General features: G+C 31.3%; 2 protein-coding genes and 1 non-coding gene across 3 annotated transcripts; all 3 read left to right on the top strand.

The window, feature by feature from the left end:
• The first annotated feature begins 941 nt into the window (after positions 1-941).
• LOC111064655 (V-type proton ATPase subunit E family protein) lies at positions 942-4,183 on the top strand. The gene is made up of 6 exons (NM_001354772.1): positions 942-1,128; positions 1,207-1,307; positions 2,090-2,252; positions 2,741-2,937; positions 3,190-3,289; positions 3,918-4,183. The coding sequence occupies exons 1-6, from the start codon at positions 1,027-1,029 to the stop codon at positions 3,951-3,953; spliced, it is 699 nt and encodes a 232-aa protein (NP_001341701.1). The 5' UTR covers positions 942-1,026; the 3' UTR covers positions 3,954-4,183.
• Positions 4,184-12,135: 7,952 nt separating this feature from the next.
• Positions 12,136-12,342, top strand: MIR319A (microRNA MIR319a). Its single transcript, NR_048592.1, has one exon. It is a non-coding gene; the product is annotated as a microRNA MIR319a (primary transcript).
• A 3,356-nt stretch (positions 12,343-15,698) lies between these two features.
• Positions 15,699-18,535, top strand: LOC100820390 (uncharacterized). Its single transcript, NM_001255623.2, has 7 exons — positions 15,699-16,000; positions 16,219-16,388; positions 16,487-16,589; positions 17,238-17,354; positions 17,440-17,610; positions 17,830-17,953; positions 18,035-18,535. Exons 1-7 carry the CDS (start codon positions 15,722-15,724, stop codon positions 18,163-18,165), a joined length of 1,095 nt encoding a protein of 364 aa, NP_001242552.2. The 5' UTR covers positions 15,699-15,721; the 3' UTR covers positions 18,166-18,535.
• Positions 18,536-18,736: the final 201 nt, after the last annotated feature.

Raw genomic sequence — 18,736 nt, 5'->3', positions numbered from 1 at the left:
ATAGCCCTTATGGATCAAGTTGATCCGTAAATTAATTTTTAAGACTTATGGATCAACTTGATCCGTAAGTCTTTTACGGATCAACTTGATCCGTAAGTCTTTTACGGATCAACTTGATCCATAAGTTTTTCATGGATCAAGTTGATCCGTAAGTTGATTTTTAAGACTTACGGATCAAGTTGATCCGTAAGTCTTTTACGGATCAAGTTGATCCGTAAATCTTAAAAATTAATTTATAGATCAACTTGATCCATAAGGAGAGAAATTAACAAGGGTAATTTTGCCATTTTTAAAAAATGCTGGGTGCACCAACAATAATGCTGGGTGCACCTAGCAACACTCTTTTCTCCTGGGAGGCAAATGATGAACAATTCCACAAGCCCAAATTTCGGCCCGTCAAGCCTGCAGGGGCTCATCTAGCATTTAGGCCCAAACGTATATGCCCAGCCCAAATTTCCACTATATAGCATTTAGTTTACTTTTTTTTTATAATAGTTATTTTTTTAAAACAAAAAACAAACATACTTATCATAGTTTATCATATTTTTGATTAATTGTTGTTGTTAAAAAAAGAGAAGTTGACGTTCACAATGTATGGAAATTAAGATTAAACTCCAAACAAAATCTCTCAAATGTTTACTCGAAAAGTATTTTTGGAGTAAATAAAGTATATATTGCGTAAAGGTATTTAGATTTTCATCCAATTACAAAATCGTTAAATATGATATATTTATTTATTTTTATCATTACTATCTTAAAATTTTCTGCTTCACACAAAAGTACATCAAAATTAACTTAATATAATGAACATAATTTTTTTTTTCAATATCAAAGAAATTAGAAATAAATAAAATTTCCACGCGTAAGCCAAAATATATTTATTTTAAATTTTGTTAGTAGCTTGAAGATGCATAAAAGAGAGGTGAGGTGAACTCGTGTGGGGTGTGGTAGTGTGGCAGCGACACGTATCAACTTCAATAATCGCATCGCAGAAGCAGTTTCCGGTGCATCTCATCGTCTCCGAAAATGAACGACGCAGATGTCTCGAAGCAAATCCAGCAGATGGTGCGGTTCATCCGCCAGGAAGCTGAGGAAAAGGCCAACGAGATCTCTGTCTCCGCCGAAGAGGTTTCTTCATTTCGCCATTTCCTCCTCTTTCGTTTCAAATTCATGCTCTTAAACGGAATCGTACTTTTCCTTCTGCAGGAATTCAATATCGAGAAGCTGCAGTTGGTCGAAGCCGACAAGAAGAAGATCAGGCAAGAATACGAACGCAAAGAGCGCCAAGTTGAAATTCGCAAGAAGATGTAACTTCCTACATAACTCTCTATACTCTTTTTTTGTCTCTGAGTTCGAAATTAGTTAGGTCTTCTCGTCCGTTGACATCGGTTGAAATTAAATTCTGGAGAGTGAGTCCTACTCGTATAGGTCTTGATCCTTGCGTGTCATAATACCGCAACCTCTACTACTGACTGTGATTACTGGTACTGCTAAAGCTCGATCTCTAATGGAACCGGATTCAGTGCTGTTATATTTGCACGCATTCGGCGCATTTATAATCGTTGGATGAAGATCGAATAGTTGAGATTTGAGTGCTTTTTAAGTTGATTAAAATTTGAGCATTCCGATCTTCATCCAACAGTTCTGAATTCCTAAATGCGAGAATCCTAATGAAATAGTCTAGCCGATCCTTGTGGTCTTGTCGAATTATTCAATAAAATCAATAATTAATGTTAGCTCCATTTTGAACTTTTACATTTGCTAAATATGGCTTGAGGTTTAGTTTAGTGTCTTTGATGAATTTGTTTATTTTTTGTTTGGTTTTGAACTAGCTCCGTTTGATGTTCAATTTTTTTCAAGCTGTTGACATCTTTTGGCAAATTATTACTTGAACTTGAGGATACTGTCAATGTTTGATGAACGGAAAATTGTCTGTTATTTTAATAAAATGATGAGTGAGATTGAGAGTTTGGTTTCTGAGGCTTATTTTATTTCATAATGTGAAATACACTGTATTGTTTTGTGTTTTTATAAGCTGCAAACACAGGGCTAGTTTAAGTTTTGTGGCACAACTAATTGTTTGTTGCAGTGAGTACTCAATGCAGCTGAATGCTTCTCGGATTAAAGTTCTTCAAGCTCAAGATGACGTGATCAGTTCCATGAAAGAAGCTGCATCCAAGGAACTTTTGACTGTGAGTCATCATCATGATGATCATGTGTACAGAAACCTTCTGAAAGATCTCATTGTTCAGGTCAGTTGAATTTTAAATATGGTACACCCACTGTGGTTTGATAGTTTGATTTTTGCTGTTCTGCTAACTATCATTTTCAGATTGTTGTTTCCATTTTTTTTGAGAGCCTTGCACATAGGCAACCAGTGTTGCTGCTATTTATGTATTGTGTCCTACTTTTGTATCATTTGTGGTGATGGTATGGCATTGTATCTATAACTAATATTTTCATTTCAAAATGCTATCACCTGGTGACATCTATGAATCAATATCATTGATTGTTTTGAATCATAACTAATTGCTGACATGGGAATCAACCTTGGTCTTTAATGTGGTGTGTTCAATGCCATGGGTTCAATCCCTGACCCATCCTCTTGCCCTTCCCTGTTTCCCTTGTCTACACGACCTTTTTCAATCCTTTGTAATGCTATATTTTGCTATTATTTTATGAACTAACTTCCATGCTTAAGCATGTGGACTAGGAAGATAATATAAGGGCTGTGTTGCAGTGTTTGCTAAGACTGAAAGAACCTTCTGTCTTATTGAGATGTCGGAAAGATGACCTGCACTTGGTAGAGAACGTGCTGGATTCAGCTGCTCAGGAGTATGCTGAGAAAGCAAATGTCGATCCCCCAGAGATCATTGTTGACAACCAAGTCTATCTTCCACCTGGACCCAGTCGTCACAATTCTCACGATCTCTACTGGTAATGTTCATGTTATAATTATATCTTATCTAACTGTTTGGCCTTGCCAATCAGGGCCCTGCTTTCTTACCTTATGTTTTACCTTTTTTTTCCTTGATTAATTATAATTTAAAATTATCTTCTGATGAAAATGTATCAATTTCAAATCTTAAGATTAATCTGATTGAGGATGCTTCCTAAAATCATATTAGCTTTTAGCTGCTTTGTCAAATTTCAGTTGTAACACACCTGATTATTTTTGTTGATATTCAGCTCCGGTGGGGTGGTGTTGGCTTCTCGTGATGGAAAGATTGTGTGTGAAAATACTCTTGATGCACGTCTTGATGTAGTTTTCCGTAAAAAGCTTCCAGAGGTAAAAAAAAAATTGCATAGCAGTTCTTATTCAGTGTTGTTAGATATTTGTTGCTGAATTCTTTATACTGTTGAGTTTCATATTGCTCTCACTCAAATAACTTGTATGCAGCACTTATGATTCACTTCCCTTTCGCAAGATATGTATTTTTCTTGGGTAGTGCTATTCACTTCATTCCGCAATATTATATACACTTTCTATTGATTGTATCGACATTATAACCAACTAAAAATGACTTTTGATTTGTATTTAAAACCAATGAGTCCCTTTTCCCTCTCTATTTATGTGCCTTTGTATTTGCTAGACTGGTCCAAGTGATCCTTTTCACTAATTGTTCCTCAAACTTTCTTTCTCCTTCCAAACAAATGTACCGTACCCCCATGAATCCATTATTGGCCAACTTTCCGTCTATACTATATTTTGTTAACTTTGGATATTGTATAGGAAGCAAAATTTGGAAGGTCACAGATTAAGTTGAAATTGTGGTAGCCACTCATTCATTTCTTCTTTCTCTTCTTTTTCTTTTTTTCTTGGGAAAGGGGTTTAAGGTTAATTACTTTAAAGTGATGAACTGGTTAACCATGTCTAACGACTAGATTCTTATGAAGTTTCTTGCTCCTTATTGCAGATCCGAAAGCAGCTCTTTGGACAAATTGTTGCTTGAAGATTTTGATTGTAATGTTTGGTTACCCCTGGAACTATATCCCGAAGCATAAGCTTGTCTTCATGTCTTGGACCTGAATAGCTATCAAGCCATTGCTTCTGTGAACTTATAATTATTGTCCCTTAAATTACGTCATTCTCGGTAGTCCAGTTGTCCGGCGTTCTAGATTTGATTTACTTATGATTGTTATGACGACAAGTGTTTTCAGCTTTGAGCTTCTTGGCAATAAAACCTTTGACAAAAGCCTTGACCCAAAATGTCGTAAAGGTTTAAACTCACTCAACACCCCTTCAAATGAAACGCTCGTCTCAAAGGTAATCTAATTACTTCTGCAGGTGGCTAATGTACCCTAAAATGTGTCAGAGTGCATCATCAATAGCATCTTTCTATACTCTTTTTACATCTTACACTAGAAAAGTGATAAGATAAACTTTGATAGTAAATCCAATGTTAATCTTACAACCATTTGATGGCTCCTCACATTCGATGAGACAACATGTTAGTGTTTGTCTTTTACACGTTGTTGACATACCACAACTATAAAAAATTAAAAAAACTTTAAAAAAAAACTAGATTTCTCTCTGTGTCGGTTAGCTTTTTATTATTATTAAATACATTATTGTTAAAGACTTAAAGTCCTTATAAGTGTTACCCTCTTTGTCCACTGCGTATAACCACAAGAAAACAAGTAATCAATTAGAAAAGTCCAAAAATATAAGTTTAGGTTTTCTCATATTTGAGTTTAGCTAAAATTAAAAGGGTGGATTTTTCTTATTTAATTTAAGAGAAAATATCACTTTTAATATCTCATTAGTTGGTTGGCCTTACAATTCATTTATGATGTGATCATCATGGGTCTATATACGCCTAATTATTGACGAAGACTAGGGTGGGAAAGGCAAACTCTGTTGCCTATCATGTGTGAGTTTGATTTTTTTTTCTTGTTTTTTCATTTTATCCCTGCACACCCTTCTACCCTCCCTCTTTCTTTGGCTCTCCACTCACCCACCACCTACAACTCCAAACTAGTGACCCCACAACCCTAAACACAACCCTATGTGACATTCATTTTCTCGCCGAAAACCTCCATTGTTGCATGCGAGGTACCATCATTGTTTTCCTCTTCTCTTTCTTCCTTACTCCCTTCTTTGTCAAATACTATTTGCAATTTCAAAGAGTCATTGTTGTAGCGAAGACAAACAACAACAACCGTTGTGTGTCCAAGAGTCGCTGTAGTCAGATTTGTGAGGCAACAAAACTCCTAACAAACAACAATAACTATTGCACGTCAAAGAGGCTATTAGAGCTTTGATGACAAGCAAAGAGGAAGCATCGATATGTGATTATTGGCATTTATTTTCAATATGGGTTTTTCTTTCATATTATCCTTGCAAATGGAGAAGAAGAATAAACACCAATAATGTATCTTTGATTTCAAGGTTGGCATAGTGTTTGGTTCGATTCTAATTTTGTGTCTGTAGTGTGCATCAGAGTTGACGTTGCGTAAAACGTGATGGCATGAAAATTAATGTGGCATGATAGGTACTCTGGCAACAATATCACGAAGTAAGTATGAAGAAGAATAAAAGACAATCAAGAAGAAAAAAAATAATAGAAAAAATAAGAAAGCAAAACAATCTGAACGGTCTCCTATTTTTAACAATTAATCTGACAACCCACAATATTCAAACTACATTTTTTCAAACTCACATTGGATAGACAAATAGTTTGTCTTTCCGATCCTAATCTTCGTCCTAATTAGTTGGCCATGTTATATTCAGGCAAATTTCTCCATCTGGGGTAGTTTTAGAAACTATTTTCCCATATGGAATTGTTTCCAAACATTTTCCAGCATGGGGCAGTTTTGGACGTGTTTTGCATGCACGCAGCACCCAAACCGCCAGAACCACTGGCGAGTTTGGTGTCGGTGAGCAGATCGCCAGTGTCAATGGCAATACGTGCATGGTGCGTGAAGGAACCGCCAATCAAACTGGCGAGTTCCAAGTTGCCTTTTTGCAGGCGTGTAAATTAAGTAAAATACATAAAAAACATAAATTAAAATAAATCCAAAATACTATAAAAATTAAATTAACAAAATTATAAATTAAATTACATAAAAAACATAAAAACATAAAATACTAACTAAAATACTATACAAATAACAAATTTAAAAATTTAAATACATACATAAATTTAAATAAATACATCAATTTAAATAAATTACCAATTTTTCCCGATTAATAAAATTTAAATTAACTTACATATATTACACAAATAAATTAAAATAAATCCAAAAAATACTATGGAAACAAAAATTTAAACAATATATATAACTAACAATGTATCATATATTAGAATAAAAATTAAAAATAAGTAAACTAAATAATATTAACATTCTAACAAAATTATAAATTATATTACATAAAAAACATAAAATACTAACTAAAATTCTATACAAATAACAAAATTAAAAATTTAAATACATACATAAATTTAAATAAATTACCAATTTTTTTCCAATTAAAATATTTTAAAATAAATTACATATATTACACAAATAAACTAAAATAGATACATAAAGAAATTTAGTTAGTATTTTATGTTTTTTATGTAATTTAATTTATAATTTTATTATTTATATAGTATTTTAGTTAGTATTTTATGTTTTTATGTAATTTAATTTATAATTTTGTTAATTTAATTTTTATAGTATTTTGGATTTGTTTTAATTTATGTTTTTTATGTATTTTACTTAATTTATGTTTGACTGGCGATTCCCATGGATATTGATATCGCCACTCGAACTGGTGGTTCCTTCACGCACCATGCACATATCGTCACTGACACTGACGATTTGCTCATCGACACCAAACTTGCCAGTGATTTTGGCGATTTGGATGCTGCGTGCATCCAAAACACGTTCAAAACTATCTCATGCTGAAAAATATTTGAAAACAGCCACATCTAAATAAATAGTTTCTAAAACTACCCCATATGAGAAATTTGCCTTATATTCACGGGTCCATTTTTGTTACATCAAATACGGAAAAAAGAAGTTTCTAGTGAGTTAGGTTCTTAGCACAAAACTTTGCTCTATTTGTATCGGAGTTTCCGTTTTCTTTCCTTTTCTTATAAGCTATTTTAATATTCTTTGTTGCCTTTACTGGTAACACTGGCGTCAAGTCATTTGTTTCATAAGATGCTTCGTTACTGAATAAAAAAATACATTTTATTGGATTACATTTAGGTATGGCAAACAAAGGAGTGGATTCCAATTTGAGGTATGAAAGAGATAGATTTAAAATTTAATACTTATCCATATTTCTGTCAGGTTTTATCTGATTTTTTATATTTTGGTTATATTATTTTTATATTATGCGGTTCTATCAAATTTGAGTATATATAGTTATACACAGGTAACATGCCACACCATTTTTTATATTTTGAATTTATTGATATATTTTTAAAATAAATTACAATTAAGTTATTAATTATGTTTTAAAATAGTTTTAGTTAAGTATAATTTATTGTAATAAAAATTAAATTAAATTTTGGGAAGTATATTTTTAAATGTTTAGTTTTATAAAATTATAAAAATCGATTTAATTGCCAAAAAAATATTTTATTGGTGATTTGTAAATATATTTTATTATGTCTAATATTAACTGAAAAAATTAAAACACTTATAAAATAAATTAAGAAAAATAAAAATCTAATTTTTATAAATAACGAATTAATTTAATTTAGTATGAACGATCATAAAATATGAGCCAATAACTATAAAATAAATGTGTAATAAGTGGTTTCGTGAGAAAATAATACATATAAATCTACTGTGTATGAAAATTTTGTTAATTTTTACAATAATTATTTTTAAATTCGTAAAAAGATAACTTTTGATTAATTAATAGCATAAAAAATTTATACTGATGATATATATTTATTCAACTCTAAAAATAAATATTATTTTTCATGAAATAAGTGTCTAGAAATTTCATGTGTCTAGAAACACTTCTTTCGGATAAGTAACACATTTCTTTGAATGAGTAAATAAAAAGGGTTTTATTAAAATTTCAGCCCTCCTTTTTTGTATTTGTGAAATTTCCGTGTATTACCTTGCGGGATTTTTTGTTGTTGTTGTTATAAGTACATCATTATTACTATTTTATTTAAAAAAAAAACATGCAAACAGTTGTTAAACCGATATTTAAATAAATAATTGATTGCTTGAATTTGGTAAATAATTAATCTATATTACTACCATAGTTCATTCTAAACAAATGGGCATAATTTAGCTTTTCAATATTTAAAAGATAAATACATCCATTAATGGAAAGATAAGTACATAATCTTTTTTTTTTATATATTTGTGTCATTAAATTTTTAAATTATAAACTGAGTTGGAAATATTTTTAACATTAAATATTTATTTGAGAATTTAATAACAAAACCATAAAAGCCTAAATTTGTATTAAATATTAAATATTAAATGTAAACGTATTCAATATCAAAGTTTTTATTTATGTTAAATATTTTTTGGGAGTTGGTGTTTTTTCATTTTTTCATTTTTGTAAGTTTGGTTTTTTAATTTTAGTCATTAGTGTTTTTTTTACTTTGATTCTTTTAAGATTTTTTTTTAATTCTATAAATTTAGGTTCATTTTAATTTTTATTTATGTAAGCGGGAACTTATACGGATTATAAATAAAAAAATTAGAATATTAAAGAAATTAAAATAAAAAAAATAAAAATTAACATAAACCTAAAATAAACAAAAATATTTTATAGATATTAAAATTTTAAAAAACATCAACTTACCAAAATAAAAATTGAAGAGATAAACTTACACCAACCAAAAAAATAAATATTAACTTTACATAAATAAAAATCATACTTAAATCATTTTGTTTTCTGCCTTTTGAATTATATACTGCGACATATGGCCATGAAGTGACCTCGTAGCTCAGTAGCTCACTAGCTAGTACTTCATCAACAATTTGCCTTGCCTGCCTTTCTATCTCTAATAATATATTCCTACTCAGTCGCAACGTGCTTTCCCACCATAATTTCTACACCTGATCACGTGCTATGGCCCTTTTTATTTGCATCACCAATTCAACGTCTCATAAAATTTTGCTTGATAATTTTTTTTACAGTCTTTCGGAACTGCCTATTTTTTTTTTCAAGTTTTGAGTTTTTCCTTTTCCCATGAAAATGGCATGATTTAAAAAAAAAAAAACCTCAAAACAGTTCTTTTTCGTTTGAATATGAAGAGTTTTATACTTTTCTACGATGTAATATCATCTTTACACTTTAACCAAAGTAAAATAAATAATAATTTAAAAAGTAAATAAAATAATTAATTCAAATATAAGATTTTGATTAACGAAATTGAATTCAGTTCTATTCATGTCAACCAACGACTTACTGTATATGTTGAGTACATATAATATTTACTTCTGAAAATTACTATAAAAAAAAAATAACTGTATGCAAACCTAAACTCAGATTGTTAACTTCTTTTTTGAGTTTTGGGAAGGAAGAGTAAGGTCACAAATTGGGGGTCCGTAGGTTAGTGCTAGACACGAAATATAGCAATTGCAACTTTTGTAGGTGTTTGAATAAAAGTAAAGAGATGGATAGACAGTTGAATCTGATATAAGAGAGTAGGTTTGAGATGGATGGATGGACAGGTCAGAAGGGAAGGGAGTGAGTGATTGGACAAATTGAAATGAAATGGTAATGAAGTGTATGAGACACCCCTCATTTGCTACTCAGCTTTTTTCGATAAGACCCATTTCTGTAGCGACCCATCCACAATTTGATGTGATGGTAATACAGAAACCATGTGTCTTTTTTTCTTTTTCTTTTTCTTTTTTTAGATATTTTTTTTTGTTAAACATAATTTTGTTCATGTTTCGTAGAAATAGAAGAAAATCTATATTTTTATTTTTTTTTCTTAATTTCTTTTTAGGCGTTAGTAACATACAAATATTTTTCCGTAGAAATATTATTAACAGTAAAACTCTTCTTTTTTTCTTTTACAATTTTTTTCTTTTTAAGAATTTAATACATATGATCCATCTAGTACTGATACGCATGTCTCGTATGTTATGGACGGATAAATGCGAAAACATAGAGAAGCGGAGCATTTATTCTTTATAATTAGTGCTTAGGATTTATTTTTCCAAATTTTGCTTATTGGTAGTAGTTGATTTTGTTTTTTGGATCGTTTAATGGGTTCTTAACTTGTGTATTGATAGTTTTTGATTTTTTTATTGTATTTTTTTTTAAAAAAAAGATGAGAGAATAAAATATAATTTGTCAAATCTCATGATGCATTCCCCAAAATAAACTCTCATTCAGAATGTAATAATAAATAATAATATTTGTTCTCTTAATTATTATTTTTTAATAATGACAACATGAAAATTAAAACTTGGTGCATACTATTTAAATCTCAACTACTGAGCTCTCAACTACTAAACCAACTCTTTGTTAATGTATTAATTTTTTAAAAATATAAAAAAAAATTGAGTGATTTGATTTCACTCCAATAACTTTTCTTTTTTTTTTTTTTTTTGCTGGAGGGTTGGACAAACACCCCCAAACCCGAACTAGGACTTTATTGAAAAATCAATAAAAGAGGCATTCTCCTTGAAGGAGTTACAAGCAAGGTCAGGGCGAGTCTGAAACAAGCAAATATCCCTGGATTCACTCCATTAACTTATTACATGTTTTCTTGAATTAATGAATATGCACGTATATACAAAACAAATACTGTACTTTATTTTACAAAATTAAGAAGGATAGGTTTTCTCCTTCTTAATTTTCTAAAATACAGTTTTTAATATAATTGTAAAATAATTTTTTTAAGAAGTAGTATAATTTTATAAGAGTTTTTAATATATTTTTTCAATTAAAATTAAAATTTTACTTCCATAATTATATATGATATTTAATATATGCAATTATTACACAAATTAATTACTAAAATATAACTCTAATATAGAATAACACCAAAAACATCAAAATATCTACATGTTTTATCACATAAAGAATTAAGAATCCACAACAACGTAGGCACTGATCCTCGGTTCATATACAAATATACTCTATCCAGAATTTTCCATTGTCCTCCAGTTCTTCTATTCTTTTATTAAATTTATGATTCTAAGTTGTTACTTTACTCCTGAGGCAAGAGCTGACCGGTAACACTACTGTTGTAGCAAAGGCGAATATGAATAACGTTCTACTTTATTAGTGATATGAGCTTCGACTACATGGACTTGTCATAATATAAATTTTCTTACTTCCTTTTGTAAAATTTTATATTTTAATTAATTAAATTACTTTTTAGAATTATTTTGAATTAAAAAAGATCATGAATATCATGAGATTCGGACATTTATTTATTGTGTCCTTTAGCAATTAAACGTTTTAATGACTGTATTAATTATTTTAATTATGTTTTTATCACCCTCTAATTTCAAACGGTCACAAAGGTACCAACCTATGCTATATATACTATCCTTCTTGACTTTGTTTTAGACACCAAGAAAAACTTCTCATCTCTTCTTTTTGTTTTCCTTCATTGTTGTTAGATTTTGAATTTTCGACGTTGTCAGTTATGTGGCCTCAACATGTTTGAGAACACATGAGATAATACATATAAATCCTTTAGGACACCATTTATAACAAAAATGATAGATTTTAAACATAGCTTGTTTTCTTTCCTAATTATGACACATACAAATAAGTGATTAATATTTTTCACTCATTACTTTACAGTATACATGCAATTCAAAATTTACATATATCGAGTGAAAGGAAAATCTGTTCTTTTTTTTGTTGCCCGATTCATATATTTTTTATTTTATAAATTTTAACCGTCAGGGACTTAACGCAGAACCCTCCTTCCCTTCTAGCGCTTATAAAAAGCCCTTCATTTCGTGGAGGCTGCTGTGAGTTGCTCGCTCTAGATAGTTTATAGAGATTCATGATTGTTCAAAGGCATGGTTTTGGTTTTCAAGATGATCCTTTTGTAAAATATTTCCTTCTCAATATTTACTAGTACTACCCCACCCTTTGTGGCCGTGTTTAATTAACGATGAGCATCTTCTACTTTGTTTTTGTTGAAAATCTCGCAGATCTGTGCCCTGGTGTTGCTCCTAACCAAAGTACGTTGAAGACCCTAAGGTAAGAGAGCTTTCTTCAGTCCACTCATGGGTGACAGTAAGATTCAATTAGCTGCCGACTCATTCATCCAAATGTTGAGTGTAAGCGAATAAATATACTCAGCAGATGAGTGAATGATGCGGGAGACAAATTGAATCTTAAGTTTCCTGTACTTGGACTGAAGGGAGCTCCCTTTTCCTTTTGTCTCTTACTTCTTCTACTATTTTTATTTGCACATGACAAACTGCATATCATTTCTAATCTCTCTTTAAAGTAAGGTAGTACATAATTGAACTTTTGAACTTAATATGCTGTCCCAAATTATGTTCCCCCCCGGTTCCCAGGTTGTGATTAATTACAGTTTTCTTCTTCTTTCGGTGTAACTTTGTTGCTTTTCAACAAATATATTACTGCTGGCATGGCATGTAAGGTCTTTGACAATAATAATATTTGCATTAAAAGTGATTTATGTGCTTGTGGTGGCGTTGCTGGTAAGTGATGCCAACAAAACAAGCTCATGCTTCACACAGTTTTCCAATAAGAGTTAGGTTAAGGTTTGCAGTTTGTTGAGGTCTTCTTTTCCTCAACAAGGGTTTGTGTACCGAGATGAAACTGCTTATTTGTAATAAATGCTGTAAGTGTTCTTCAAGTTCCGAGTACTAACTTATGGGAGAGAGACAAGAAATAGCTCGAGCCCATACTCTAGTACAGTACAAAGTCTACTCCTCATCTCGGGTCGCGCTCTTTCTTTGTATCAAGTTCCTAGACGGTCATGTCTCCCACAGCGCAAGTGAAATGACCAACATATCCTTTTTCGCTTGCTTCTTCATTTCAGAATTTTAGACTGTTTCTTTCTTCTTCCACCAAACAAGATTCAGACTGTGGAAAAGAGTAGTGCGAACAATGTTTACTTTGGTGGAGTTGGATTTCTAGACTAATATTTTATTCTGATGCTCTAATTTTAAAGCGCGGTGTATTATGTTGAAATTCCCCATATAAAATTATGATTTTTTGTTTGTATCTGGTATATGTTTCATTGTACACCAGTGTAAATCCCCAAGGTTTTAATGTTCTTTGGTATACTGTATATGTCAAGCTTTGAAATAGTTCACAGTTGGAGGAATGTTTTAGTTTGAAACGTCGTTTTTAACTAAGAATAATAATTTACAATCAAATGAGTGCAAAATAGAATTGTGCATAATAATTAAGATAGAAGGATTCAGGAAAATAAATTCTTATTTTATTTACAGGAAGTATGTGATACTTTTATTCTTAAACAACGTATTGATAGAGTAATTAATGGTATTAATAGTGTAATTTTTATCTATATTAATCAATTTAATCTCTTTACGACACTCCGTCAGATTAATGCTGCAATTCTCAATAACAAACTAAGTTATAGTATAGAACAAAAAAGTGGATTATATATATATATATATAGCTCACCCGTTCAATCTTCTGGACTCTTATCAATTTATATAATTTCGTTTTGGGTAGTATTATATATATCCACTGTATAAAAAGCTTACACAAACAATGCAAACCAACAACTCTTAGCTAAGAATTTAAAAATAAATAACCTGCGTATCAAGTTCTTATAGCTGAAACATAGCATTCCCTACCATGGAAGGGAAGTTATTGCCAGCAGCAGGTGTCTGGCCTTTCCACTTCCATAAACCCAGAAGACACTGTTGTTGGATTAGAATGTATACATCACCATACAATCTTCCCTCCCAGAGTTTCTTTTCCACTTGAACCGAATCTAACAGCCCTTTTAACGTGCTTCGTTTATATTGATCATTGCCCCATCTTTAACCAACACAATAACCAAAGTTGTTTGTAATTGAAAACAATTAACAAATAAAATATCATAATATTCCACGTGCCAATCACTTAAAGGACCACTGCTTAACTGATTAATTAATGCATAGGCATATATTTTATATATAGTACTTGAGATTTGACAAAAGGATTGCTTTGTGTTACAATGCAAATCTGTTTGATTTGCCCTAAAGTTTAATGTTCCTTTATTCTCTGGGACCTAGATGTTTCCAACCCATTTGGAAATGGTGAAATGGATAGTTTGCTATAATCATTAAAGCCTTGCCCGGTATTAAACTATATAAGATATTGAAATAAATAAATCTTCAGTGTGGGCTGCTCGCGAATCTGTCTGCCCCTCCTAAAATAGTAGCTAGTCAATGCAAGGGCTCTAATTGCTTTTCCACTCCTTATAAATAACTATGAAGAGAATACTCACACACAAAAGCTATAGGGAGAGAAAATGCACATGGATGTAATGTATTGCTAGCTACATACAAGGAGCTTATCTAAATGATGTGACAATAATAATATTATTGGTAGTGGGAAACAGATGGAAGTAAAATACGACTTGATATGGTATCTGAGTGTAACTTTCAATTTAGTTTTAATTAATGACATTGGCTAGGTCTTCTTGCATATCAATCAAGATGCTTCCATCAAGACAAGCGATTCATATGCAACCAATAATTGTTTTGAAGGAAAAATTAATTAAGCACCACTCAGTTCAATATGGATTTTCAATTGTTAGATATATGGAGTAGCGAAGGTTCTTTTGTTCTTGTTTGAGTCTTCCTCCACAATGAGGAGCATAAGAAAATAACAAACTTTCGCAGCGCAGGCCATGTTTGAGCACGAGTTAGACTACAGAATGAAAGTTCAAAGTAAATAAATATCTGCTACGTGTATCCTTCACTAAAAAAAATTTAAAATGACAAAAAAATATTTAATTATTTGGTTATATATATCAATATTTTTAAAATCAGACTCATAATTGAATAGAAAAAGGCATTATTTCACCATTTATTGATTCAACCATGGTTAAACTATGGTCGAACAGGAAGTTATTATATTAATATTTTTCATATTATATAATATTTTAAGTAATAAAATAATATAAATTATAAAAAATATAAATTATTATAAATCACTAAATTATATTTTTTTATCGTATAAAAAGTTAATAATAATGTGATTTTAAATTAAAAAATATTTAGATACTAAAAATGATCAAATAAGTTTTTTTTATGAAAATTACACATTTGTTGATACTTATAACTCTTTCTGAGTGAACTAGTTTTTATAATCATTGTATTTCTTGTAAATAAAATAATGTATTTAGATTTAATTTATTTTATAATTTGAGGAAATAAAAAATCTCCTTAGTTTAATTTTCTTTTTCATTGCTTTTATCTCATCCCAAAGTTGGTAGCCCAAAATTCCTTGGGCCAAAATTGTTTATCCATTTCGTGTCTCTATTTATGGAACCTATTTTTTAAGTCACGTATTTCAAAAATCAAATTATTTTGATGTATTTTTTTGCTATATAAAACCAAGTGTTTGTAATTACTGCTTATTAACTTTACAAGGTTTTTCCTATTTTTTATACCTTTTCTAAAAAAAATATATTTATTTTTAATTTAATTTTGTTACACAGTAAATAACAGTATTGAAAATATAAAAAAAAAAAAATGTAAGAGAATTTGAATGAAGTTATGCATATTAGCCTTTTCAAGCAATAAGGATAGGGGGCATCGCAGGCGCAACAAAATGGGAAGCTGCAGTGTGGATAGGCTTGAGGTGTTCGAAGTTGGACCATGCAAAGATGGTTACCAAATGGGTCTCTTAATTGGCCAAAGATTCTCCGAAACCATAAGGAGTAGAGTGGCCTCAGACCTCATTCTACAAAACCAGCTTCGACCCTTTGCCCACTCCCCTCATTCACAGTCACTTCTCAAACCACTTTTTTATAACAATCAAACCAAATTCCCAAGGTATTGGGATGAACTTTTGGGGACAGCAGCAGGAAGCGGTGTGCCATTTCTTGATGTAAATATTGCAAAATCATATTATTATACATAACTAAAATGCAGCAGCAACATTAATATTTAGTGTCTTATGTATGTGTGTTTTTTTATCAGCAAACATTAGTTTATTATAAGGGTAGTTTTTGTTAGCAGAGAGGATTGAACTCGTCATCTTTTATTTTATTTTTTTTAACCATGCAACCCTCTTAGATCTCCTGTCTTGTGTGTGCGTGTTAGCAGATATTGCTTATCAACTTAAGGAAGGAGATTCTGGCGTTTATTCAAAAAGAAGGAGCAAAAAGTGCCAACTCCGATACCTCGGATGATTGCTCCGATGTTCTTGTTGTCAGTGAATCTATGGCTATTGCGGCGCACAACGAAGATGCAAATGTTGCCCTTGTTGGCCACACGTAAGCATGCTTGGTGATAGATTGATTATTCATCATGTCTTGTCCTCCTCGCTTCAGAATTCGAATATTTATGTGTGGAATTACATTTACATGTGCAGCTACATAATCAAAGGAATCTTGCCGGATGGACTCTTCTTTGTAGGTTATACATATGCCGGGGAGCTTCCAAGCTGTGCATTTGGGTTCAATAGCCATGGACTGGTAAAAATTCCATGAATCTATACATCACTTGTCCTGATTTTTTTGTCTACATTATTACTGATCTTATAATTATAATATAATATGTGTATTAGTGTATATAATCACCGATGAATTCATCAATAATCAAGGTTCTTTATTTTTCTCCTCAAAGTAAATTTCTCAATTTAAAAGGTGTAATGAATGTAATCTAATAAGTGATAAATTTAAGGATTTACCATGTAATTAAATGCATTAAAATGTAAATTCTCATACATTCTGTCTAATGGATTGATGGAAGGGAATAAAACAAAGGAGAATGAAATATAATGGTATCATGTTCCATTGTTTGAATTAGTAAAACGAGGATGGAATATAATAGAAGCAAGTGAAACCCGTTCTACTTTATAGTTTATTCTATTATTTACCTTCCTTTTCTCTCCGAATTTGGGAGAAATAAGATGGAATGAAAACTTTGTTACTTCGTAACATATCCAAACAACAAAACCAAAGTTTTATTCTCTATTATATTTTATTATTCTTCAATTTTAATTCATTTGATTCCATCTTTTTCTATCAAATTCAAACATAGTCATGGAGCCTAGCAATGCCCTCCCAATTGTATGAAAAAATGTTATGCAATTAGAAAACAACTGACTTTATGATCCGCAGGCATTCACTCTGGATTCTGTACCCCCCGCTGAAGATGAGATTGTGGCTGGTGGCATTGGGCGCAACTTCATTTCGCGAGACCTTCTTGAAGCTACAAGCATGGATGATGCAATGAATGTTAGATTTTGCCTGCTTTTGCTTCCCATCTTAATGAACTCTTTCATAACATTAGTGTTTTCACTTTCTGTGCTTATTTCATCAGAGGATCAAATCGTCAGAAATTTCTGTGGGGCATTCTTATAACTTGTTTGAAACAAGCACGCGCAGGATTGTTAATGTTGAAACCGCATCTAGGAAGCGGATTTCAGTTTATGAAGTGGGGAATACACCTTTCTTCCATGCAAACATGTACCTCCACCTACCGATTAATCAGGCAAGTGACAGATACAAAATCCTGTTTTCCATTTGTTTGATTCAGACCACCCCATACCAAATCACATGGGCATGTTTTACTACTTGGAAATGTCTCAATTCACTTCACCAATCAAATATTTGAACTATTGAGCAAATTGCATGCCAAGATATCATAAAAAATTCTATCTGTGAAACATGTGTATCTATGACTAAAGCATCATTTGGATTTAATTCAAAGGTACAAGATGAGAATTCAATCAGCAGACATAAAAGGGCAGCTGTCTTGACAAAAGAATCAAAAGGGGATTTCCTGTCACTTCTAGGAGATATGGATGACAAAAAATACCCTATCTACATGACTGGTAAATTGAAGACATCTCACATCTGGATCCCTTCTTGTAGATATACTCTTGATTATCACTTTTTCTTTCTCCTATTCTCAGGTCCATTACTTCACACCCTTTGTACTGCCCTTATCGATCTGGACAAACAGACACTATCAATTATTGAAGGGAATCCAAAAAAAGGAGATGTTTCACATGTTTTCTCTATCGCCCCTCAAAAGTCACCATGATTCTAAAGCAGCCTAAAGTCATTATAATTGCAAAAGAACCTGTTACTGCAGTTCCTTTTTTATGCTGGTTTATAGAGGCCCAAGATATGCCCATCAATACACCGCACAGCTGCAACCTGATCACAAAGGGACCTTATCCATTTGGTATCAAAAGCTTTGATAACAAGTAGTTTTGAATGTTTAATTAAATGAATTGTTACCTTTCCATGGATCTCATATTTTATAGGACTATCTAGTTGAGCTCCTAATGCCTTTAATTTGGTGACTGTGCTATTGATGTCAGTCACCGTAAATGATAGAAGTGAGGAGTATTCCTTCTGCATGACTCTGAAATTAAATAAGTTATTTTACCCTTTTAAAAAGAGAGTAATCCCTAGTGTTTGTTTTTTATACCTTGAAAAATCTTTATCATCAATTTTGATTTTCGTCACTTTAAACCATCCAAGTTTTGAGTAGAATAGAAATGATAAAAATTTTCTCACCGGATGGTGATGTGGTAATATTTCTTAAGCACACTATACTCGATAAATAAAGCTTAAGAGTTACAATGCATTGTTGTCATTGTTAGTGT

The sequence above is a fragment of the Glycine max genome, chromosome 5, assembly GCF_000004515.6.
Source record: "Glycine max cultivar Williams 82 chromosome 5, Glycine_max_v4.0, whole genome shotgun sequence".
NCBI classification, from domain to species: domain Eukaryota; kingdom Viridiplantae; phylum Streptophyta; class Magnoliopsida; order Fabales; family Fabaceae; genus Glycine; species Glycine max.
Note: the sequence above shows the minus strand (reverse complement) of the source record. Positions and strands in the feature narration are given on the sequence as shown.

Bases quoted from the DNA above. Each gene is read 5' to 3' on its own strand.
- LOC111064655 (NM_001354772.1), top strand. From the start codon at position 1,027: ATGAACGACGCAGATGTCTCGAAGCAAATCCAGCAGATGGTGCGGTTC. The intron at 1,129-1,206 runs GTTTCTTCATTT...TTCCTTCTGCAG, and splicing joins TCTCTGTCTCCGCCGAAGAG to GAATTCAATATCGAGAAGCT. The intron at 2,253-2,740 runs GTCAGTTGAATT...GCTGTGTTGCAG, and splicing joins TGAAAGATCTCATTGTTCAG to TGTTTGCTAAGACTGAAAGA.
- LOC100820390 (NM_001255623.2), top strand. From the start codon at position 15,722: ATGGGAAGCTGCAGTGTGGATAGGCTTGAGGTGTTCGAAGTTGGACCA. The intron at 17,355-17,439 runs GTTAGATTTTGC...TTATTTCATCAG, and splicing joins GCATGGATGATGCAATGAAT to AGGATCAAATCGTCAGAAAT. The intron at 17,611-17,829 runs GCAAGTGACAGA...TTTAATTCAAAG, and splicing joins TCCACCTACCGATTAATCAG to GTACAAGATGAGAATTCAAT.